At 42.6% G+C, this 24,842-nt stretch overlaps 1 protein-coding gene across 1 annotated transcript; it reads right to left on the reverse strand.

The window, feature by feature from the left end:
- Positions 1–201: 201 nt before the first annotated feature.
- On the reverse strand, positions 202–771 carry N7496_009127 (uncharacterized protein; the record flags this gene model as incomplete). The annotated part of the gene is made up of 2 exons (XM_056702041.1): positions 202–398; positions 465–771. 2 exons carry the CDS (start codon positions 769–771, stop codon positions 202–204), a joined length of 504 nt encoding a protein of 167 aa, XP_056551041.1.
- Between the last annotated feature and the right edge of the window lie 24,071 nt (positions 772–24,842).

Below are 24,842 nucleotides of genomic sequence, written 5' to 3' on the forward strand. Positions count from 1 at the left end.
CTAATATAGGTTGATATTACTGAGTAGGTATGCGCGAAGCGTGATAGGCATTACTTCCGTAGCGTATGTGATTGCTAATGTCTGAAAAACGCCCTATGGAACACCACACAAAATTTGGGCCGCTAGTAATATCTGTATATCTACTGCAAAAAATGGTAATAAAATACTCAACATTAGGAATGTTAACGCGGACACTATGGTCTAGCGGTAGCCGATTCGATTAGTAAAATAGCTATTTGTAAGTAGCCCGACTATCTCGCCGGCCTCTGCTGCGGTTGATAAGGCGAATTGCCACGTCGAAGAAATTTGATACCCGGAGTTAGATGTTGGCGTTCCGTATCTTTGTTTGAATGTAGGGAAAGCGAAGAAGTTAAAAATTAGAAGGGTATCGAATCCTTCTATTATTAAGGTGGAAGATAATATGAATGACTAGGCTATAGCCTTAGGGTATAAGCGACACCCACGAAGGAAGGTTAATTCCTGTTTAGCCCGGGTGGCTGCTCTAGCGGGGAAATCGAGAGGTCGTAATCCCGGTAATGCCGTCGCGAACTGTGCGGTGAGGACGGCGGTATTAGTTAGACCGAGAGTCCCACTGTTGGGGCTACCTTGCTCTGTGTGTAAGTAGAATGGAGAAGAGGTTGTGCCGTCGAGGACCTCGTTTCTCTGAGTAATATTTGAAATGTTTTCTAAATTATTCGAAGGATACACCTCAGAAAAGGAAGCGGGGCTAATGACACCTGATATGTTATTTTCTTGGGATGTCGGCAGCATATTTTCCTTGGTATGATAAGGAAAGCTATCGTTCTAGCCTTTTTTCATCTAAATACGAGTAGCTTAATTGATAGACCTACTTGACGCCGTTAAATATTATCCGAGTGACGACGTATTAATGTATGAAGAGGTGGTAATAGGCTTTATGCTGAGGATACCTTAGGTGAACGTGACGCTACCTGGGAAGGTTCTCGCCTTGCTAAAAAGTTGAAAACCTTGGACTATATAAGCCATAGCTCTGCCGACTCGTGGTTGTTCCGGACGCGGCTTACGTCGCGAAAGCCACTGGATGTATAGCCTTGGCGTCCTATAAGATGGGGCGGGGTAACTATGTTAGTGGAGCGCCGAGTTCCGATATGGTCTAGAAGTCGAAGCCAAACTTTATTACGCTAGCGTACTAAGGCGGGCGCTTTTAATTATTTAACTATAAGGTCTTAAACACTCTGTCTGATCTAGTTCTAGCTAAATCGTGTAACCTTATCCTTACGATATCCCCCACACTACTAGGTCGTCGCCTCGCCTAGGACGGAACTAGCCTCTATTATCGGCACTTAAACTAGAAATTACTCACTTTAATATATAGCTTCTCGTAGTTCTACAAGTAGCAGAATTATTACACTCAACGCTCCTAGGGTACGATTACTACCTATTACTCCTATCGATTAATCTTCTCTAGTAGTTCTAGTCGTTCTCAAAAGCTAAATAATTCTCGATTTTCCTATATCGACTATCTTACCAAGACAGACCTCGGAAACCTAAAGCCGGGCGGTTAGATTCGCGAGCTACTAGACTGTGGCTAATTTCGAGCTCTAAGGTTTGCAAAAACCATAACAGTTTCCATGAAAAGAAACACCCATAGAGATATTCAAAAAAAGAAGTACAATAGCATCGGTGACTTAGGAGAGCAATTTAACTAATATAGGATTCGTGGGGTCAGTTTATACGGAGAGCACTTAATTAATACCTTTATACGCGCCAATTTAAAGGCATTAGTCTTACAAAGCCTCCAACGAATAAATACCCAGGATAGTATACACTTTATACGGGCTTTCAATATCAGTAAGTTCTCTTCCTTAACGCTAGCCTTGATTTAATGTGCGATGAAGAGATATATTCCTAGCCTCCCGCCTACACTGCTATCGTTCTCTATAAATATACACTCTATAAGAAAATACAATAACAAACCATACGCGACGGAGGATCTTAGAGCTTACTACGGTAGTCTTATTTAAAAGTCCTTAGCTACCACCTAGGCTTTTTCTTAACAATTTCCAATATTTCCGATGCTGCTATGTTATAGATAAAAGATATTGAAAGTATATTAAATCTGAAATAAGCACCTTGCTTTGCTCTAAATAGAATAAATAGAACAGCTATATAGCATAATAATGAACTATCTAGATAAGTCACTATTCATCCGCCCGGAGGTAAACTTAAACAGAATTATGCGATCCTATCTCTTAAGAAAAAGAATCAGGCCGAGTCTATGGCACCACAGTCCGATTTTGATGCTTAAGGGTGGAACCTATAAGCCTCAGTTCCCAACATTAGGCCGTTTTTAAGGTCGAATTTCAGTTTCTACCTATATAATTACTTGACAAATTGAGCTAAAGTCATTTCAGACTAAGTAAAGTACAGGTTTCATTACACTACCAGTCACTAATGTCCACCTTCAGAATTTGGGAAGCTGAGTGAGAACATTCTGCTTTAAAAGCGACTAGAAGAGCCTATTATAGAACAAGGCTTTTTATATTATGATGATCGCCAATTCAACCTTATAAAATCTACTAGATGTTAATTCTATGTATAAGAGGCTGTGGGTAATAGCCCACGGTAAGCCCGGACGGAGAACTGTATTGGGTAATACCAAGTTTTATGTCTTTGCTCTATTTGAGTTAGTGCTAGAAACTTGCTGAAGCTTATATATTAGTTTAGTTCGATTGCTAACGGGACTATGCTCCCTTCCGTTGCCTAGTCGCGACCTTCCTTGCCTTCCACTACCTAGAATAATTGATGATATCCCTAAGAGCAACTTATATGTAGATATATAGGATAGACAAAGTCCGCCCTAAGGACACAGTGTCCTTAATCACCCTAGGCGATTACTGATTATGTTTGTGTAAAATACCCTTTTACACTAGCCCACCTTACTCCTAGGAGCGCCTTATGTATAGGGGTCTACTCCTGGGAAGCATATGTGTAATACTTCTTATTAGTCGTACGTGACTCCTGCGGGTATCGTCTTTCTTGCGGGTTTGGTTGGCTGACGTTGTCCCCCGCGGGTTTCTAACGGTTTGCCTGGTAATATAAGCCTTCGCGTCTTCTACTCCCTACTTATAGAGAAATGTGCATAAGCCGTGCGAACCCTTTACCCCACATTAGAAGAACCAATGTCTATAGTACCTGTATAGAGTGTCGAAAGAAAAGAGTCAAGGTTCGGAAGCATTCACGTTCGTGTGGAAAAGAAACTAAAAAAGTGGCAGTGTTCCCGTATAATTCCCTGTGCACGGTACACAGTAACAGGATACATATATATTTTTGACCTAGCACGGATCGCAGACGCCGTGGCCATTTCCTTAAGTTATATAAATCTAATTAAGTACTTTGTATTATAATTAACTAACTCCGATATAGAAATTCGGATATACTTAAATCGTTAATTCTGGTAATTCGTAGGTTTAGAACGGACCAAGATACGATAACCTATAGAGTGCAAAGAAACGGATTCTCTAATAATTAAGCTAGGGTGTGATATTTACTTTCGTTTTATTTGAACTCAATGTTGTTTCGAGAGTGTATAGCCCAGACCTATTAGGTGATGTATTAGATCGTAGCTTAAAGATATCAACTAAACTAAAGATACTATAATCCGCTCGGCTACCAACTCTGCTTAAAAGAGGAATAAAGGATCTTTTTTTCATCGTGTTCGTTTAACGCTACGGCATTACTAAAAAGGTGGATACCAAGAGCTTTTGCGAAACCTGTAGTTAGAATATATTTTAATATCTAAGGCGTTAACGCTATTGTATACTTCGTTAGGAATTTCTACGCGTAGCATAATTCTCCGTTACCTAACCCGTCTTCATTTCATAGTACGAACAACCTTATCTAGAGGTTTTAGCATACGAGTATTAGTACAGCTAGTATCTTAGTAGACGCTCGATTATTATAAGATCAGGAAACGGTTGAAGCTAATGCTGTGGATAGCAATTTGAAAATTCGAAGGCTCTTACTTGAAGGAGTCTAGTAACGGTGGAGGAATTCTTAGCCTGTAGTCATAAGCCTAAGCGCTATTTACTAAAGCGACAGAGAGCTTCCAAATTTCATTCCACGTAGTAAGCTGAATATAGTATTTTAAGCAGAATTTAATAGTATATTGTAGCCAAGAGTGCTGCCGAGCTGATTTTGTTTCATATTACCAGTAACTAATAACAAGACGAAATTGTAAGATAACTTAGCCATCGATCGGGACTCCACCATTTAATCTAGGCCTGATGAGGACGGATGGTGTTAGTTCTCTCCGATAGAAACCGGAATATCCCCTATAGTACCGAATTCTTTCCATTTTCTAATATCGACTCGGTATTTCGGGTTGTGGTTACGGATCAGAATTGAATTCTGTTCTCTAGGCTACGTAGTTGCACGCTAAGTGAGAGTGTAAATTCTCGTATCCCTTATATCGTCAATAAGGTCTATTACACTAGAGGGCCCTAATATGGAACCCGGTTCGCTTATAGAGTAAATCTCCCGATAGCCACCGTTATAACGAATACTCATATTATTAATATCGTCGGTGGTTAGGATATTATTTGGGTTACCGAGTCTGTAGAACTCCCCGCTAAGTTAACGTTAGGAATTACATAAAATCATAACTTAAATCGGTTTGTGAAAGAGGCACCTTTCTATTTAAGCATTTTCAAGGCGGATATTATACTTTATATTATCTTGAATGATAATGTCGAGATATTGGTGGGTATCTATATCGAGGTTTGACTAAAATGGTAACACTTAGTAGGTGAATAAGGTAGTCAAGATTAATTAATACGTATAGTAGGGTGGCTTTGTATACTGTTAACAGAGTATTAGTAGAGGAGTAATACTTTCTTATACTAAAATTATTTTTACGAGGAAAATACTCTTCGAGTAAATATCATAATAACGTAGGCTATTTCTTCCTTCACCTAAGGTAGCGTTCATTAAATAATTAGAATTGTATCCGTAGTCCTAATCTAGGCGGTACTAAAAGTTAGTTAACATCTCAAAGTGCAGACTTCTATGCTAGTCATAAGATAAGGTCATAAAAGTTCGTAAGTATAATTTAATAGTTTTTAGTCAAGGCTATTATCCAATATTTCTTACAAAACTAGTAATTTAGGCTAAATCTATCTTATCGTAGCACTAGGATTAGTGGGTACTCGGAGAAAGGAGATACTATAGACCCGCTAGGATTAGTCATATATTTAGACTATCTAAATTGCCAGCTAGGGGCTTAGGAGCAATTCAAACTCTATGACTTCTATTGGTACACCTATACGGATAACTCATCTCTGTTCCTAACACATATTAGTGTTTAGTGTATCACGTGGTCAGGATATTAAGGAATATGGCTGGAACAGCTAGATTCGTGGGTGTTCGGCGAAAGGAGATACTGTTGTACTTCGTATATCTAGCAGGATTAGTTATATAATACGGCCCACTCAATTGACAATCAGGGCTATGGTAGTTGATATCCTGTTGGTGTACTAATTCGACTAATAGTTAGTCGCTATGCCGTAGGATATGTCCCGATAAAGGGCTATTTAGGGATGGTTGGTGATTAGCACGCGTCGGACCTAAAATTACGTGTGATTTTAGGGAAGGGCCGAAGCGGCGTATTTTTGCTTATCCCTAAATGTGGGTGTATATAGCAGCCTAAATATATTCTCGCTATCCCCCCCCTAAGTACCCTAAATCTTGGTATTTTCCGATTAGGTCTTTAAGATCTTTTAATAAAGCGGTCTGATCTATCTTTCTGCTAAATTAGATTTTAAGATTTCTATCTAGAAGGGGCTAACTATAGGGGAAGTAGTTTATATGGGGGATTTTTTTGATGGGGGATGCTAAGGCTAGGTCCCGCGGGTAGGCTATACCCTTTACGGCGACCCTTCTAAGCACACCTTAGTAGCCTTAGTAATCTGGTACTCTAGGGTTTCTAGGGCCTATAGTAAGATAGCTATCAACATATGGATGTTGTGGGGTTATATGACGAAGGACCCACTCATATAACCCCTCTCTTATCTAGATCTTCTCTAAAAAGATCTATCAGATTGATCCTTAACGATCTTGTATTGAATTGTATACTCGCATTGAATTGCCTACCTAGGCAGGAGACTATCTAACACTCTAATACTCTTTGCTTTCTTATGTGATCTTTTACCATGTTTCTAAGATATAAATACTGCTATGTTTCCTAACTAAATTGAATCAAGTTTATTATCCTTTGTGATCTCTCTTCTAGATCGGTGGTACTCTTCCACAATCGTGGTACTTCTCCTTTATAGAAGTGCGCACGACCGATAGACTTATAACCGTGTATTCAGACACTATATTGAGTATTTACTAATCCTTATGCACACTATCGTCTTGTGTGTATAACCACGACTTTATGGTCACCGCCTAAAGTCCGATAATTCTATAAAGGCCCTACTTATACGAGTTAGTTATTAAAAGAATTAGTGCATTATCTAGAATTTTGGGGATACGCTACTATTTATTTACTAAATAAATTCTATAAAGGCCCTATATATAGTCCACGTTGAACACTAGCGGTGTTCACAAACTCTACTAACAAAGCAATCCCGGCGCTAAACTAGGATAGTATTAGTACCCGCTGGTATTCAGGGGTAACTCCGCTGGTATTCATACCTTTGAAATAGCAACTAAGGTATATAATATTGATTTTCTTAAACGCCTCTTTCTTTATTAATTCCGGCAAGATATTAAGCATTATTTCTGTAAGTCAAAGCCGGAAGTTATGAGAAAGGGTAGTAGTATTAATCTTGTTAGTATTAATCTCCTATATACCACCGATAGATTGCCGACTGTGTTAAGGTACCCTTATAGCTAATCCCTATAGTAACCATAAGTAATAGATAGCCTATAGTAATTCAAAAACCTTAGTATTAGGAAAGTAAAGTATTAAGCTAAATAGAAACTAGATTTCTACTAGAGATAATAACGAAAGGCTATATATCGAGACGTATTCTTGCTAGCTAATTCGATGATCCTACCGCTTTAACGATAAATAACATAAAAGAGATAAATTCCCGTGATCTAAGCGTAATTTAATATCAGACACTTTACCTAATTATAGCGTGCTCGGAAACAATCAAAATCATTACCTAAAGATTATTAAAAACATAAAAATGAATTAACAACGCTCGTTAAGAATTAGCTAGTAAGTCTGTGAGTAGGCTATGAAATGATTAGCGTATAGGAAGCTTATAGGTATACTTAACCTTCGTGTATAGCTATATGATATAGCTATATAGGATAGTATAGGTAGGTAGGTGAAATGGATAGTTGCCTAAATAGGTAAGTGAAGTGGTATATAGATTAAAAGAATAAATTAAGACTTAGGATTTAAAACTGTTTAATAGGAATTCACGGTCCTTTTTATAATTTAAAAAACGGGATAGTCTGGCAGATTTATCTGATTCTACTAGATTCTATATGACCTAGTTTAATTATATGATATCTAGTCTTGAGATCTTCTAGAAGTATATTAGGAGTTCTGTTTAGACCGGTCCTTATAGGGTAATCTCTATCTATATTAATACTCCCCTGTAATCTATATATAGTTAGATATATAGATTAGTAGGTAGTAGATAGATAGATTAGCTTTTCTTAGTAGGAGTATTAATCTCTACTAGATTAGCTAGTTTTATGAATTCTTTAAATAGGACTTTATTAACATTTTTTGTTAATAGATTAGCTAGTTGATGTTTTGTATTTATATAGGTTAATTTAACCTTAGCTTCTTGAATAGCTTCTCGTATATAGTGATATTGGATATTAATATGTGTCGGACTCTAGGCGGTGACTATAAAGTCGTGATTATACACATAAGACGATAGTGTGTATAAGGATTGGTAAATACTTAATGTGGTATCTGAATACACGGTTATGAGTCTATCGGTCGTGCGTACTAGCAGAAGTACCACGATTGTGGAAGAGTACCACCGATCTAGAAGAGAGATTAAAAGGAATGATAAACTTGATTTAATTTAACTAGGTAACATAGTAGTATTTATATCATAAGAAACATAGCAAAAGGTTATATAATAAATTAATAGAATTAGAGTATTGAGAGTCTCTTGCTTAGGTAGGTAATTATATACGAGATCGTTGAGGATTAATCTGTTAGATCTTTATAGAAGAAGATCTATATGTAGAGAGGGGTTATATGAGTGGGGTCCTTCGTCATATGACCCTATAATATCTATATATTGACACACCCCCTTAGTTCTCGATGTGAGAGCAGAATGAGAGTAAGGTGAGAACTGAATAAGAGAAAAGAGAAATAGAATAACTAGATAGGAGGTGGTATCTCTATCCCTAGTTATCTGATAAATTTAGTGTGCTTCTGCCTAGGTAGGCACTTAGTGAGACCGTCTACGGGTATATCGGTGGTCTTTACCTATTAGATAGATAGGCGTTTTACCTGTACCTCTTGACGAATCTATAGGCGGTTAATATCTACGTAACGAAGTTTGGTCTGAAAGACTAATTTCTCGCGATTTAATAGGTTAACGGTTTACTTGTTATCGTAATTTAATACCTCTAGTTAATTAGTGTCGAATTCGATGAATGAGAAGAGGCGTTTAACCTAGTATAGCTGCTTAGCTACGTGTGAGATAGCTAGTGTCGGACTCTAGGCGGTGACTATAAAGTCGTGGTTATATACATAAGACGATAGTGTGTATAAGGGTAAATACTTAACGTAGTGTCTGAATACACGGTTATGAGTCTATCGGTCGTGCGCACTTCTATGAAGGAGAAGTACCACGATTGTGGAAGAGTACCACTGATCTAGAAGAGAGATCACAAAGGATGATAAACTTGATTCAATTTAGCTAGGAAACATAGTAGTATTTATATCTTAGTAACATGGTAAAAGATCACATAAGAAAGGATAGAGTATTGGAGTGTTAGATAGTCTCCTGCCTAGATAGGCAATTCAATGCGAGTATGTAATTTAATGCAAGATCGTTGAGGATCAATTCGATAGATCTTATAGAGAAGATCTAGATGAGAGAGGGGTTATATGAGTGGGTCCTTCGTTATGTGACCCCATAATATCCACATGTTGATATACCCCCTTAGTTCTCGATGTGAGAGCGGAATGAGAGTAAAGTGAGAACTGAATGAGAGAAAGGAGAAACAGAATAACTAGATAGGAGGTGGTATCTCTATACCTAGTTGTCTGATGAATTCAGTATGCTTCTGCCTAGGTAGGTACTTGGTGAGACCGTCTGCGGGTATATCGGTGGTTTTGACCTATTAGATAGATAGGCGCTTTGCCTGTACCTCTTGACGAATCTATAGGCGGTTGATATCCACGTGACGAAGTTTGGTCTGAAAGACTGATTTCTCGCGATTTAATAGGTCGACGGTCTGTTTGTTGTCGCAATTCAACACTTCTGGTTGGTTAGTGTCGAATTCAATGAATGAGAAGAGACGTTTGATCTAGTATAGCTGTTTAGCTGTATGTGATACAGCTAGTAATTTAGCTTCTGTGGTTGATGTGGTAATCGTCTTCTGCTTGCGAGATTTCCACTCGATTGGACCACTAAACAATGAGAAGATGAAACCTTCTGATGACTTCCTATCAAGATTGTCGGTAAAGCTTACATCGGACGAAGCAGTGAAGATCTGGCTATCTGATTGGCTGCTACCAAAGCAGATAGCTAGATCTTTAGTCCTATATAGGTATGAAATCAGATGGTCGATAGCAGCTAGGTGCTTCTCATTATAGCGTGTGAGAGATTTAGCTAGTAGCTGATTGGCGAAAGCGGTGTCTGGTCTAGTCCACATAGCAGGGAAAAGGGTCGAACCACACTTCTGCTAGTATAGTTTAACGGTTGATTGGTTGATTTGACCAGTGATCGGATCAAGACGTTGATTGCTGACTAGTGGTGTATTAGGCGGTTTCCTGCCTAGGAGGTTAAATTTAGCAGCGATCTTCTCAATGTAGGCTGATTGGTTTAGCCAGGTCTTTCGTCGCTGTCGGTCGCGTATAATTCGAATACCGATGAATTGGGTAAGTTCACCACAGTCCTTTATCTTAAAGCGCTGTGAGAGAAGTTGCTTTATCTGGTAAGCGTGTAATCTCTCACTTCGATGGTAGGCGGCCAGGAAATCGTCAATAAACACCATAATAACCATGCGATTATTAGTGTAAAGCGCAGGGTCTTCAGGATAGCTTTTGAAGCCTAGTAAGAGAAGCATCTCTTTCACGTCGTCTTCCCATCTCTTACCAGCGATTCGAAGACCATATACTACCTTATGTAGGCGTAGGACCATTGACTTTCGTCCTAGTCCTAGTAGGTATCGGCAGTACACTTCCTCTTTGAGATCACTATTTAGGAAAGCGTTAACGGCATCCATCTGAAAGGTCTCTAGGTCAAAATGCGTAATAATTGCTATAAGCGTGCGAAAGGTCCTAGCAGCAAGCGTACTAGTACGTGGGTCTTCTAGTTCGTCTGGTGTCTGTGTATCTCCGCGTACGTATAGACGCGCTTTGAAGCGTGTGAGGTATCCTGATTCGTCAGATTTATAGGCAAAGACCCATCTCATTAGTATAAGCTAGTGGCGTGGGCAATCCGATTGGTTTAGACCTTTACAATTCGATTGGTGTGTAAAGCTGATAAGGTCTTTGTTGATAGGTTCGAATGCATACATATCCAGAAGCTTATTGAATTCGATTCGCATAGCTTGTCGGAATTGGCTTTCGAAAGGATGACTAGCTAATTGGTGGTAGCTAGGTGGTGGCGGAGGAATTGATGAGATCGCAATCTTTGGTTGTTGATGTTGATTGGATGAGAAAGCTTGGATATAGGTTGTGAGGGATACGTGAGGGCGTTTTCTCTCACTTTCGTTATCGGTGTTAGAGTCAGAACGTGGGCGTTTAGTTGGTATATGAAGAGGTTCATATCCAGAAGGGTCGAAGTTTGTGTTGTCAATTAAGACGAAAGGGACTATATCCTCTGGTTCTGATTGGCTAGAACTCATCGATTCGTCTGATTTCGGTTCAAGCGGCGGTGTGATTGGTTGATCTCCGAGGATTTCGTCTGTTGGTATGGGTGTGGCATGATCGATATTGATAGTAGGACTACTACTACTTCCACCCCCGAGATCTTGCTGCACCGGTTGGTTGAGGTTGAATGGGATATCTATATTTTCGAGGATTTGATTGATCTCCTCCTCGTCAAGGGTATCAATCTGTTGAGATAGATTGGTTTCCTTATAGATTTGAATGCGTTGGTTGGGTAGCGAAGGATTGTAGGATTCTTCCTCGTTGAATTGGACGTCTCGTGCACGAATTACACGTCGTTTGGTAGGTATCCAGATGCGCTAGACGTTATAGGTTTTATATCCCACTAGATAGCCAATAGCAGCACGTGGTGCTAGCTTAGCTAGTCTAGGTAGCTTAGTAATGCGTACATAAGCTTTACATCCAAAGATTCGAATGTGTGAGAGATCTGGCTTTGCTAGTAGCTAATGTGGTGCGTTTTCACCGAGATAGGTAGTAAGCGCTTCGTGTGGAGATTGCCAGTTTAGTGTGCGGTGAGGTAGGCGGTTTTGAATATAGACGGCAGTTCTAGCTGCTTCATGCTAGAGATAGCTTGGTAGGTTTGAATCGATAATCATCTGCCTAGCCATCTTTGAAATTAATGCGCCATAACGCTCAGCGTAGCCGTTTTGGTTAGGTTGGTAGGGCGGTGTGGTTTCTAGATAGATACCACGTGATTGTGCTTCTTGATCGAAGAATTCAGATAGAGATCTCTCGTCATCTGAATGGATAGTGAGGACGCGTAGGTTGAATTGGTGTTGTACGAAATCGATCTGGTCGTAGAGAGATTGGGTCGAATCGGTCTTGGTAGATAGATCTTCTGCTAGTTGGTATTTAGTGATAGGGTCCACAGAGTGAGATAGGTAGGTCGTTCTGCCTAAGGATGGTTCGAAGTGTATAAGATCCTAATGCAGAGATTCGAAAGGGCGATTGTACTGTATAGGTCGTCGAGAGATTTGACGATGCGAATTAGCTAGTTTGTATGTCTCGTAGTGGTTGATAGGCGAAGATATATCTTTGATGGTGATGCCTGATGAGTGCTCTGGTAGATGAGATAGGACGTCCTTGCTAACGTGTCCTAGTCGTCTATGCTATAGGTCGACTGTCCTATCTAGCTGCTTCTTGGTGTGTGAAGAAGATAGGGCAACCTTGCTGAATTGCTCAGTGATAGGTGTAACTTGATCGTGTGAGACAGAAGTAAGAGATAAGTGAGAGGTCGGTGAAACATGAGCGTGGTTGGTAGTAGGTCGGTCAGTGGTTGAATTGTCCCATCGAATTAGGTAGATGCCTGATTTCGCGTTAAGCTTGCAGATAGGTCTTCCGTCCTTCTCTTCTAGTAGGCAATCCTTGCTATTTAGATAGATGCCTGCGCTAGCAGCTCTTTCTGCAGAGATTAGGTTGATGTGAAATCCAGGACAATAGGCAACTTGTTTTAAAGGGAAAGTGGTTCCATTAAGAGATTCTGATGGTTTGACGGATAGTTCACCATAACTAAGGATAGTGGTTTCGGTGTTTCTAACCATGACAGAGGACACAACGGGCCTATAGTTTGATAGTAGGTCCCTATTATTCGTGACATGAATTGATGCTCCGGTATTATAGCACTAGGTGTCGTTCTTCTTGGTAGGAATCCGGATAGTGCTTATTGTAACACTATCTTCCTCTCGAAAGAGAGTCTCGACCTGTTGTTTTGGTATATAGGTAGAGAAAGCGTCTCTAGTAGTTGAATTGGTTGAATTGGTCGAATTGGTCGAATTGGTCGAATTGGTTGAATTAGCTGGTTGGTAACGTCGAATTGCACGTTGATAGGCTATCTTGAATCCTCTAGATTCATCGCATCGCTTTTTAAATCGCTCTTGGACCTCTGGGTTAGGTTGCCACCCCCTAGGTCTTGCCTTAGGATTTATATAGCGACACGTCTCAAAATCGTGGTTACCAGAGTTAGGTATACCCCTATAAGGGCATTTCCTTCTTCTGGTTGATTGTGTAGGTCCTTCTTCGTCTGATTCGTCAGGTTGACGTCCTTAGTAGGTCGTATGTGCGATAGGTCGTCTTCTACCACTGCTGATTGGTGTGGTAGGTGGTCGGTATTGATCGACGAATTGATTAACCAGTTCGGTTAGGGTAGGTCTCTTTAGACCCTGTAGGATTGTATTGTACTAGAAGGTGTAGAAGCCCTGGTCACTAGGTTGGATAGTCTCTAGGAAATCGTATACTGGCGAGAGAGGTTCTTGGAAGTAGGCAATTCGTGCTTTCTCGCCTTCTGATTGGTTGATTATCCACTTCTGACCCTATGTAGGTAGTTGAGATAGTTTGGTTGGTGGAGCTTGTCGTTTTAACTTATCCCAATCGCGTAGGATTTGACGATTCTTCGATTGGTCGGATAGGGCAAAGGTAGCACGTAGTTTTACTATAGCTTCGTGTGCTGATAGGCCATTGACGATTTGACGTCCTTCTGGTGTGAGAGAGGATCGAATACCTTGCTTGAGAGATTCAATGGATCGTAGGTAGCGAAAGTAGTCTGATCTTGACGATTCGTATTCACTTAGTAGTATCTTATAGATAGCTAATTGGTCAGACGTAAGGTCGATGAGCCTGAGTGGCTGTTCAGGAAGATTAGATGTGTATATATTAGTAGGGTTTCTGATCACATCAGATATCTGTGGTTTAACTAGTTCCTGAGGCGGGGTAATCGGTGCGGATTAGTCCGGATCGGCATATTTCCACACATTATTAGCTAGTGCGTGGTCTTTGACCGCAGTGATCCATAGAACCCAGTGTACGTGAGATTTTAGTGGGTAGTGAAGCCAGGTGGCTTGTTGCGTGGTTGAATCCATCGCTTCTGTGTGGGAAGTGAAGCGATGTGAGAGTAAAGTAAAAGAAGATTGAATTGAATTGGTTAAATGTTTAGAGCAGAGGCGTCGGGCTCATAACTGTCGGACTCTAGGCGGTGACCATAAAGTCGTGGTTATACACACAAGACGATAGTGTGCATAAGGGTAAATACTCAACGTAGTGTCTGAATACACGGTTATGAGTCTATCGGTCGTGCGCACTTCTATAAAGGAGAAGTACCACGATTGTGGAAGAGTACCACTGATCTAGAAGAGAGATCACAAAGGATGATAAACTTGATTCAATTTAGCTAGGAAACATAGCAGTATTTATATCTTAGTAACATAGTAAAAGATCACATAAGAAAGGATAGAGTATTGGAGTGTTAGATAGTCTCCTGCCTAGATAGGCAATTCAATGCGAGTATGCAGTTCAATGCAAGATCGTTGAGGATCAATTCGATAGATCTTATAGAGAAGATCTAGATGAGAGAGGGGTTATATGAGTGGGTCCTTCGTCATGTGACCCCACAACATCCACATGTTGACATCTATAATATCTTCTAGATCTATAATACTCTATTTAAGTATCTTAAGAGGTTATTAACCTAGCTCGAACGGAAAAAAGTGAGCTAGAAATAAGTAATACGGTAAGCTCTTAAGGTAGGAAAGTAGAAGCTATCGGACTACTATAGAAGGACGATATAAGCCTACGGTTATCTCTATATAATCGGTATAATCCTTACCCTATTATATAAGCTTAATTACTTCTCTCGACCTAAATAGTCTAAAAATAGATATAAATAGCGTAAGAGATACCGGACTAGTTTCTATAACTATATCCGACCGTACTAAGTTCGAGTATCGAAGCGTCCTTATTCACTAACTTATTTAACTATACCTAGAATAAGCTTAAAACTTTCGGTAATACTAGACTAGGATAACGGTAAGAGTGAGGAAGATAAGATTAAGAGATATCTTAAGAGTAGTTAGTCTTATTCTAATACTTTTTTAACCCTACTAATATTAGAATACCTTAGGTATAATAAAAGAGGACCTACTTAAGTTCTAGAGGAAGTAAGAGTTATCCCTACTAGTACTTGTAACTATAGCACGCGATATTCTCTCTATCCTAGTAACCGGTATAGGTATAGAGCGTCTCTTTAACTCTATACGGGATATCTATCACTATCGTCGTGGATTACTAAAGCCGATAAGTATTTAGGATCTAATAATATATATATACTCTACTAAGTTTGAACTTACTAATCTTTACCTAGAGGGTATAAAGTAGGATAGGACGAGAAATAAGTAGGAGGCTAAGGATAAAGAATTAAATACTGATCGGGAAGAGGATTATATAGATAGGATTAGTGATACTAAAGAGGAAGAATCTATATCTACTCTAAGTAACACTCGGCTAACTATTAAGGAATCTAGCTAGTAGGTACCCTTACTAAGTACTCGAGTTAGAAGGGAAGATAAAACTAGTGATAGAAGTAATAATAATAATATAGTTCTTCCATTACTAGAGGGGACTAGCCGAAAGCGTACATCAGGGAGGATAATTAGACCTTCTAAGCGGCTTAGGGAGTTAGAATAAATAGAAATTGTTACGTTTCGGAATTTATGTCACTCTAAACTAATATAATCTAGAATTTTTGTAACTAAAATACCTTAAAATACTCTAAATTACTGCATAACTCTATACATCTTACCACTACCCCGCGTGGGCGGGTTTAGACGGGCAGGTTTAGACAGTGGGCGGACACCCCCTTAACCTGCCCGCCCATGGATAATCTATGGGGTACCCAAACCCGTCTACGGACGGGTTTGGACGGCTTTGGACATGGGCGGGTTTGGACTCTGCCGAGGTCTAGCCGAGAGTATCCTTTAACTAGAAACTACTAAAGAACGTTAATTAGAGAGAACAGATTCGACCACGACTACGTATAAACGAATAAGAACTAGCGAATAAGGACGTATAAGAATACACGAATAAGATATAAGAGATTTAGGAAGAAACTTAACAGAAGGTAACCTTAGTATAGGATCGTTAGCGTTAGTAAGCGGATTCCCACCGAAGGAAGGAGGATTTTAACGTCGGCGATCGTGTATACGTTACTATAAAGAACTAGAGTATAGATTAGCTAGGAAGAAAGCTTACGGACTAAGCTAGTAGACTATATCGTGTTATTAGAAAGGTTAGACACGTATACGAACCTAAACTACCGGATTCAATTCGAGTATACCTAGTTTTTTCCCCGGAAAAATTACGATTAGCTACCCGTACGGACCTACTCCTAGGGCAGAGGGTTAACCCACTACCGCTAGTTATAGTGAATGAAGAATAAGAATAGGAGATTGATAAAGTTCTAGCAGTCCGCGAGTACTACCGAAAGCTCTAGTATCGTATGAGATAGCGTAGACAAGATAATAAAGTTAACGGAACGTGGTACCCTACGCGAAATTTCAAGAATACGCCCGAGAAGTTATTATAGTTTCATAACTCGCACCCAGATAAACCAGGCCCTCTAAAGCGATTAAATGTGTAGGTAGAAGTAGCTTTAGCCAATCGATTTAAACCAGATCACCCGGATAACGATAGGAGTAGCTGATTCGTCAATTCAGAAAGGACTCGAGAGCGGACCTAAGGGGCCAGGTCCTTTAAAGAAGGGGGCAATATTACGATCGTGAAGGTCTGAGGACTCAACGGAAGTCAACTGGCGGGTGGATTGTTTACATACGCGCACAAGGAACCTTCCAGGATAGAACTTTCCAGGAAGAAGGGGAGCTTACATATAAAAGCAACTCCTCCTGGTAGATAGAACCCTTCTTCTCTTTCTCCTCTCTAGACTTAGTTTCTTCGTTGAAATCGCACCGAATTGCTTCAATTTCGATTAGCACGTATCACTATAGAGCAATATATAAGGTTTCCAAAACTACAATCCGTTTAATTTCATCCCCCCTAGTTATTAAGTTATTTATGTGTCGGACTTTAGGCGGTGACCATAAAGTCGTGGTTATACACACAAGAAGATAGTGTGCATAAAGGTAAATACACAATGTAGTGTCTGAATACACGGTTATGAGTCTATCGGTCGTGCGTACTTCTAAGAAGGAGAAGCACCACGATTATGGAAGAATACCACCGATCTAGAAGAGAGATCACAAAGGATGATAAACTTGATTCAATTTAGTTAGGAAACATAGCAGTATTTATATCTTGGAAACATGGTAAATGATCACATGAGAAAGCAAAGAGTATTGGAGTGTTAGATAGTCTCCTGCCTAGGTAGGCAATTCAATGCGAGTATGCAGTTCAATGCAAGATCGTTGAGGATCAATCTGATAGATCTTATAGAGAAGATCTAGATATAGAGAGGGGTTATATGAGTGGGTCCTTCGTCATGTGACCCCATAACATCCACATGTTGACAAGTACCTAGGTATCCTAAGAAGTAATCTACCTACGTAGAGTACGAAATAATAGTATTTATCCTTCCTCCTATAGTATCTAGTAGATTTACTAGTCTAGGCGGTTCTCTTTAAAAAGGTTAAGGTAACAAGCTTAGATTACCGGATCGTACTATAGCTACGGAGTAGGTCTTTAGTATATACCCCATTAACGAAGCCGAGACCTTAAGGTCCTATCCGTGACCACGATTCCCCTACGCTGTATGGTATCGCAAATCGCTTCTAAGGTAGTGGTCTCTTAGCCGTAGAGAGCGATGATTTCATCTTTATATAGCTCCAAATTAGTAAACGGCCGCGGTATAGCGGTATTACTTACGAGGAAGCGGGCGAGAGTGTAGGATTAGAAGATTCGAGAGAGGATGCAGGATAAACAGTGTATGTAGGATTAGAGGATTTGTAGGGTGTGCAACAAGGAATTCTACAGGGCCTCTCATTGGCTGTATCAGAATTACCTTACCTAATCGGTAGGCGGAAGGCTAAGCGGTGTAGGGACCCATAATTATTTCCGGCCTGGTCACTATTGACCTCGATAGGTTTCACCGCCCCTCATAATTTTTATTTCTGCTTGAACATACTATGTTACAAACTGTCGGTTGGGTCCTTGGTGAACTAAACCTATTTGTAATTCGTGTTTATTAGTTTTATTTCTGCTCATATCAAATTATTTGGGCATGCGATGCACTTCACCGAAGTTCTTTATGCGCACTGTTTGATTCGAGCCATAGATTATGGCTTTTTGAACGCCATCTGAACGACTTAGATTCTTTTAATAGTTTGACTGTACCCTACTTGAGAAGGTGTGGAGCCTTTGTTTTACAGGTCAAGACTGTATCATGAAGGGTGGCTAGGTGGTCCTAAGTTGTGTCCCACGTTGAAGATCAACTCTCATACTGTATCTTTTGAGCCAATCAACCATTTCGGCAGCCATAGCTTTCCTTCATTCTGCTATGTACTGTACAAAGAGGCAGGGACCATGTTCCGACGAGCTTTTCAAGGGTGAGAGAAGGTGCTAGGCCATGATCATTGTTACAGCCGGAAAATGTTTTCCATCAGAATAAAGACAACAATAACGAACGTGTATTGCTCTTCGGCCATGAACGTGATGGCTCGGGGACTATAAAGGCCAGCTTGGTTGTGACCTATCATGTGAGACATCGGGATACAGAGGAGTATATAAGGAAAATTTTGCAGCGTTCGAGGGTGGCTAGAAACTCGGAGTCGAGTATTGGGAGTCCATCGCAGTCAAGTACTGAGGTTCATCCGCAGTCGAGTATTGAGATGCCACCGGATCCACCTCTCGCGGAGTCATTATCTACTGGTCCAGACGCCGAATCAGTAGCTCGATAGCTCTGCCTTCTACCATGTGTCCTATTTAGCACTTCAAATGGCTGTCTTTTGAGCCTACTACCTCAAGACGAGAAGAGAACGGAAGCTGTGATTCGTCTGCTCTCTGCTCGAAAGGGAGACAGCCTTCAAAAAGATGGAACAGGGAGTACCTACTTAGTGAGCCAGGATATGATGATCTAGGCTATACAATCAGAACGTACGGGTCGAATAGAGAAGACGAACAGACCTGGTACAACGGTCATCCTATGATGACGTCATCGTTTGGCTGTTATATATCAATCCTTTTTCTCGGTTCAGACAACCGTAGAGTGCCGCCGCGCGAAGTAGCGAACGTGGCCTACGTGTAGATTGACTGATAATCGGCCTACGGTTACAAAGTGTTCTTCCCGTGCTGCTTAGAATTTGCCCCTGCCCATCTCAACACCGATAGTGGGAGCTGAACTTACGCCCATCGCGGACAGTGACCTCTGCTGTCCGTCGCATCTAGGCTGGCGGGCTGGGCCGCTTATGAAGAATGCACGTGTGTGGATCACGTTTCTCGCTACAGTAAACTCCCGTTTTCGGCACGGGCCTCCGTGCAACAGAATTCCGATGTGCCTAATGAAAGTGTGCCACTAATATCGCGCTAAACCTCATCTAGTAAGAACTAGTCTGTTTTTGGTCTAAAGTAGTCATCCACCCTTCTCTGCTTCCTCCCATTGATCTCGAATCGAGAAAAAAGATGAGCGATCCTCTCTATATCACGTAGATCTCTCTTAGTAATTCCCTCTTGGTGCTGGGCAAATTGAAGAGCTTTATGTATATATTCAATAGCTTTAACACGCGAGAGGATATCTAGCGGTGGTCCGAATATATATTCGTCCTGGTCGTCCTCGCTATCCTGAACCCTATTATCCCTACCTGTATTTTCTTCTGAAAAATGAACGATAATATCAGATAAATCAGGCTCTTCCACGTCGATGTTTTCTCCTAGAGGGTCTAGAAATTCATCTAATACCATAACCTCTATACTAGGAAGCCGGTCGGTCACCTCTACGTATAAATCACCTAGTTGAAGGTCCTTAGACGGAGACGTATTTATCTTATTAGTGCTAGGACTAATAAGCGTGCTCTTGATAAAGCACTTCTGAATAGTCTTATCTAGAACGTCACGTCTCTAAGCCTGGGTAATCTAATATAGTGTGTAATAGAGGCTCATTCTCTGCGTAGGATCGACGCCGCGGTCTATCATATTAACCATCTGTTGGCCAGAAAAGTGGGTCATTGTACCATTAGGCCAAAAACGTACTTAAGCACAGTATTCTAGCTTTATCTAGACACATAACCATAGGTCGTCGTTCAGGGGCCGTATACCCCCCACATACTCAGGCTGACACCATCCATATTAACCATTTCTTCCGATAATGGTGCTTAAGGTTTCTGATGATACCTGTGAGGGGCTGAAGTAAGACTTAATTCAATCTAACTAGGCCAACATGCTGTTTACAAAAAGCTTAGGGAAGAAAGGTTCGTCCCGCGTGTTCTCCATGTCAACATGCCAAGGTTCCGTGATACACGTGACCAATATCGGGCAACAGCCCGTGACAATACCCCCTCCTAGCCTTAACTTCGTTAGGGGTACGACGACATGGGTTCCGGTGTCGATTTGTTGGCGAATCACATCCGAAACGGGGCCGTATTGCTCCTCAAAGGCATCCAACGCGCTGCAGTTTTGGACCGAGTCTAGTCTTTCCCACGTCTGTTCCGCCCATCCTCTCCATTTCACTAGCGCTTCGTCACGATATCCTCGCCCAATCTTCCTCCGTCGTATAGCTAGGATTCGCTCAACGTCGTATTCCTCCTCCCCGTCGACTAGCAGCGGTGGTGGCTGCGAATCGTCCACTACTTGGGATGGGAACGGGTCCGTTGCCGCTGGGCGGACTAACTCGATGTGGAACACTGGGTGTATACCAGTAGGCACATCGAGTCGGACTGTAAACGGTGACGGAACGTCTACTACTCGGTATCGAGCATGTAGCCAATCTAACTTCTTTGACGGTCGCTGCGTGCGTACATTCCGAAGGTTTAGCCAAACCCAGTCATCCTTCTTATAGATAGGCGCAGCCTGTCGACGTCGGTTCGTTTGCTCTTCTTGAAGGGCCTGTGCAGAAGCAATAGCGGCCTGGGCCCAATCGGTGGCTTCTCGTAGGCGATTCACGAAGGTTTCGCCTGTCTTTCGTGGTTGGGTCAGGGCGTCCTGTAGCTGCCCTGCTTCGTCGATACCAATCGGGTCAATGTGGTAGCCGTGGGTGAAGAAGAATGGCGAGATTCCTGTTGAAGCGGCATCACGATTATTAATTGCCACTGCGACTATTGGTAGTAGATCTTTCCAGTTATCCTGTGCGTACGTCGTGAACACACGTAGAATTCGTTCGATCTCCTGATTGGCACGTTCTGTTGCACCGTCGGTCTGGGGGTGGAAAGCAGTGGATAATCGGCGTTGAATCGATAGCCTTTCGCATACCCTTCCCCAGAAAGAACTCACGAATTGGGGGCCGCGGTCGCTCACAATCGCTAGTGGTACCCCATGATGCATATAGAAGTGTGTGAGGAACACCTCTGCTACATCCTCTGCTGTTGTATTCCTCATTCCGACTAGAATCACGCCCTTTGTCAACCGATCTGTTATCACCATACAGTTTGTTGCTCCCGTGGATCCTGAGGGTGGTAGCCCGGTAATGAAGTCCACTGATATTTCGGCCCAGATTCGCTGGGGAATTGGTAGTGGTTTTAATAACCCATGTCTTGTGTCTCGCCATACTGAGCTCCGTCCACAGATTGTACAGTTACGAAGGAAACGTCGTACGTCCTTCGCTGCCCCTGGCCAGAAAAACCGTCGAGATAGTATCGAATAGGTAGCGTCTCGTCCTGGGTGCGCTGTGACGTGTGAATCGTGGATCTTCTGTATAATTCCCGTGCGTAGGACTTCGTTATCAGGGATCCAGATCCGTTGTCTGAAATGGAGCAGTCCCCGATCGTCTAGATGGCACTCAGATAGGCTTGTTTTAATGTTCGTTTCGGCAGCAATTCGGCGCTCTCCCTTTAGCAAAGCGTAGGAGATTCGTTGGTAGATCGAGTCGGACGCCCTTGCTCTTTTCCATTCCGTCTGTAGTTCTGGTTCTTCAAAGAGAGGGATATCTCTTTCAAAGTCAATCCCCTCACTAGGTTGGTCGTCGGCTGGTTGAGGGTCTAGCCGTCCTGTTTTGATCTTGACCCTTTTGAGTAGGATTCGGAAGCGATTCGATAGCCTTTCGTCAGTGATACTCTTAGGCATATCCTGGCTCCGTCGTGATAATGCGTCCGGCCTTACTGCAAGCTTGCCAGGGCGATAACGAAGGTCGAAATCGAACTCTGTTAGGAGATCTGCCCAACGCATTTGCCGTTCGTTCAGGTGTTGTGCTTTGCCGAAGTATCGAAGGTTCTTATGGTCTGTTACGATGGTGAATCTAGGCACCATTTTCAGCTCAGGTCTCCATTCGCGCAAGGCGCGTATAATCGCTAGAAGCTCCTTATCATGAATCTCGTAGTTTGACTCTGCTGGAGATAGCTTCTGGGATAGGTAGGCGCATGGCCGTAGTTGTCCGTCGGGGCCACGTTGCGATAGAACCGCCCCAGTTGCCCATCCAGAAGCGTCGGTTTCCACGACTGTTTGGCGATCCTCTTCGAAGTGTGCTAAGATTGGTGCGTTTATAAAGAGCTCTTTCAGTTCCGTGAAGGCCTGCTGGCAGTCATCGTCCCATTTGAAAATAGCGTCTTTCTTCATTAGCCGTGTTAACGGTGCCGAAAGGTCGGCGAATCGTGGTATAAACGGTCGGTAGAAGTTCGCAAATCCAATGAAGCTTCGCACGTCTCGTATAGACTTCGGCCTCTCCCATGCTCTGATAGCCTCTACCTTCTTTGGGTCAACGCGGATCCCCTTTCCAGCTTCGACGATAAAGCCAAGATACTTCACTGAGCCCTGCTCGAACTCCGATTTCGCAATATCGCATTGTAGACCCGCGTCCATTAGTTTCTGTAGCACATCGCCAACCTTTCGGCGGTGATCCGCTAGCGTTCCGTTGGTGTAGATGATTATATCGTCAACGTATGCCGACACGAAATCATCTAAGTACTCTCGCAGAGTCTGGTTAATGTACCTCTGGAACGTCGCCGGCGCGCCTGTTAATCCGAACGGGGTAACGTTCCACTCGTAGAGCCCATATCGCGTCCGGAATGCTGTCTTCCATTCTTCTCCGGGGTGAATGCGGATCTTATGGAAAGCTGCGATGATATCGAGTTTCGTGAACCAGCGGGCGTGCCCCATATTCCGCAGCGTCTCGCGAATCAACGGTAGAGGGTAGCGATCCTTCACCGTTTGTTCGTTTAACCCTCGGTAGTCAACGCAAAATCGTACGCCACCACCTGGCTTTCTAACTAACAAGATTGGTGCTGCTGCAGGTGATTGGCTCACCCGTATAAAGTTCTTCCCGAGTAGGTCTGTCAACGTTTTCCGTAGGTAAAGAAGTTCCTCTTTGTTCATGCCGTAGAGAGGACCATATGGTGGTGGCTCTTCGAAACCGTTTCGGTCGCGTTTCAGAGGGATCTTATGATCGATTCCTGGCCGGTGCGGAGGTAGCTGGTCGGCTAACTGTTGGCTGAAGGCGGCTAGCCATCGCCAGTAGTGTTTCGGTAGCTTATCCTTTGGGTCGATGTGCTTCTTGGGTCGTAATGCTCTCTCAATATCGTCTAGCGAAACCCTGCCGATTCGCAAACGATCCGCATCCGGTACGCTACGTACGAGTTGCTGTATAGATGATGCCTTAACCTGCACGACGCGTAGTCTCTTTACTCCATCAGGCCCGATAGTGCGATCCGCGCGGTTCCAACATCTTGTCCGCTCCCCAGACCTTGTGAAGATGTCTAGGTATCCTTTCCTTGCCGAATATCGTCCGTTCACGTCGTGTAGCCATGGGTCCCCAAGTATCATACTATCGCTTTGTGGTCCGATAATATAGGCAAATACGCGGCCTTGTTGCTGGCCGTGGACATCGAGGTCGAAATGGGTAATGTGGGTGATTCGGCACTGGTTCGGTACCACTCCGTCAAGGACTCGTGGCTGTATCTTAATGCGCGGAAGGTCGAGCGACTGGACTAAAGACTCGTTTACCGTTGCATAGCAGCGGCAGCCGCTATCGACGAGAGCTTGTGTAAATTGGATTCCATTCACTCTAGCATCGACTATAAACGGTAATGTCTCACGTTTAAGTAGCTTCTCGACCCCCTTCCGCTCCTGCTCGCGGCTTAGAACAGGAGCTATTTCGCTATCACTTGTAGGCCTTGCCTTCTTCACATTGACCGTACGCTCACGTCTTTTCTTGCTCGAACTGGTAGCGGTACGTGTACTATTCGGCGGTTGCGCCGGTAGGAGTGCGCACCTCGCGATAAGGTGTCCGGATCTCCCGCATCGTAAGCATTTCCCTTCGGCCCGTCGCTTATCCAGTTCGTCCTGGCTGACCCATTTCGCTTGCTTAGGGTGTTCCTTCTCGAATCGTTGGGGTTTCGTACGCGGTTCGGTACGGTTTACAGAGACAGTAGGGGTCCAGTCCATCTCGTCAGTCGTTCTCTTAGAGCGTGTATTCCGAGTACGATTAATATCCAGGGTGTCGTTGTCTGCACTAATCTCGTGGAGTCGTGTGATTAACTCCGAAAAGGTGCTAGGGACGCCGCGATACCGTAGCGTTTCGGTCATTTTTCGGTTAAGCGAAGCTAGCAAAACTTGCCGCTTAGGCTCGTCAGGCCATTCAAAAGCGCCTGCGTCAGCGAATTCCCTTTCTAACTGAGGTAGGAACCTCGCGAAGGACTGGTCTTCGCGTTGTCGTATTAGGTGAAGCCGTCTTGCTGCTCTTGCTTTGATGTTCGGGTCGCCATAGATGTTTTCGAGGTAGTCAAGAAGCTGTCGTGGTTCGCGGTCGTTTCGCTGTGTTTTCACGAACGAATTGGTGTTCTTTAGGGCTAGCTTTTCTAGCCGAGAGAAGACGTACGCGAATTGATCTTGTGGGCTC

The sequence above is a fragment of the Penicillium cataractarum genome (genome assembly GCF_028827025.1).
Source record: "Penicillium cataractarum strain IBT 29864 chromosome Unknown utg000008l, whole genome shotgun sequence".
Lineage (NCBI taxonomy): Eukaryota > Fungi > Ascomycota > Eurotiomycetes > Eurotiales > Aspergillaceae > Penicillium > Penicillium cataractarum.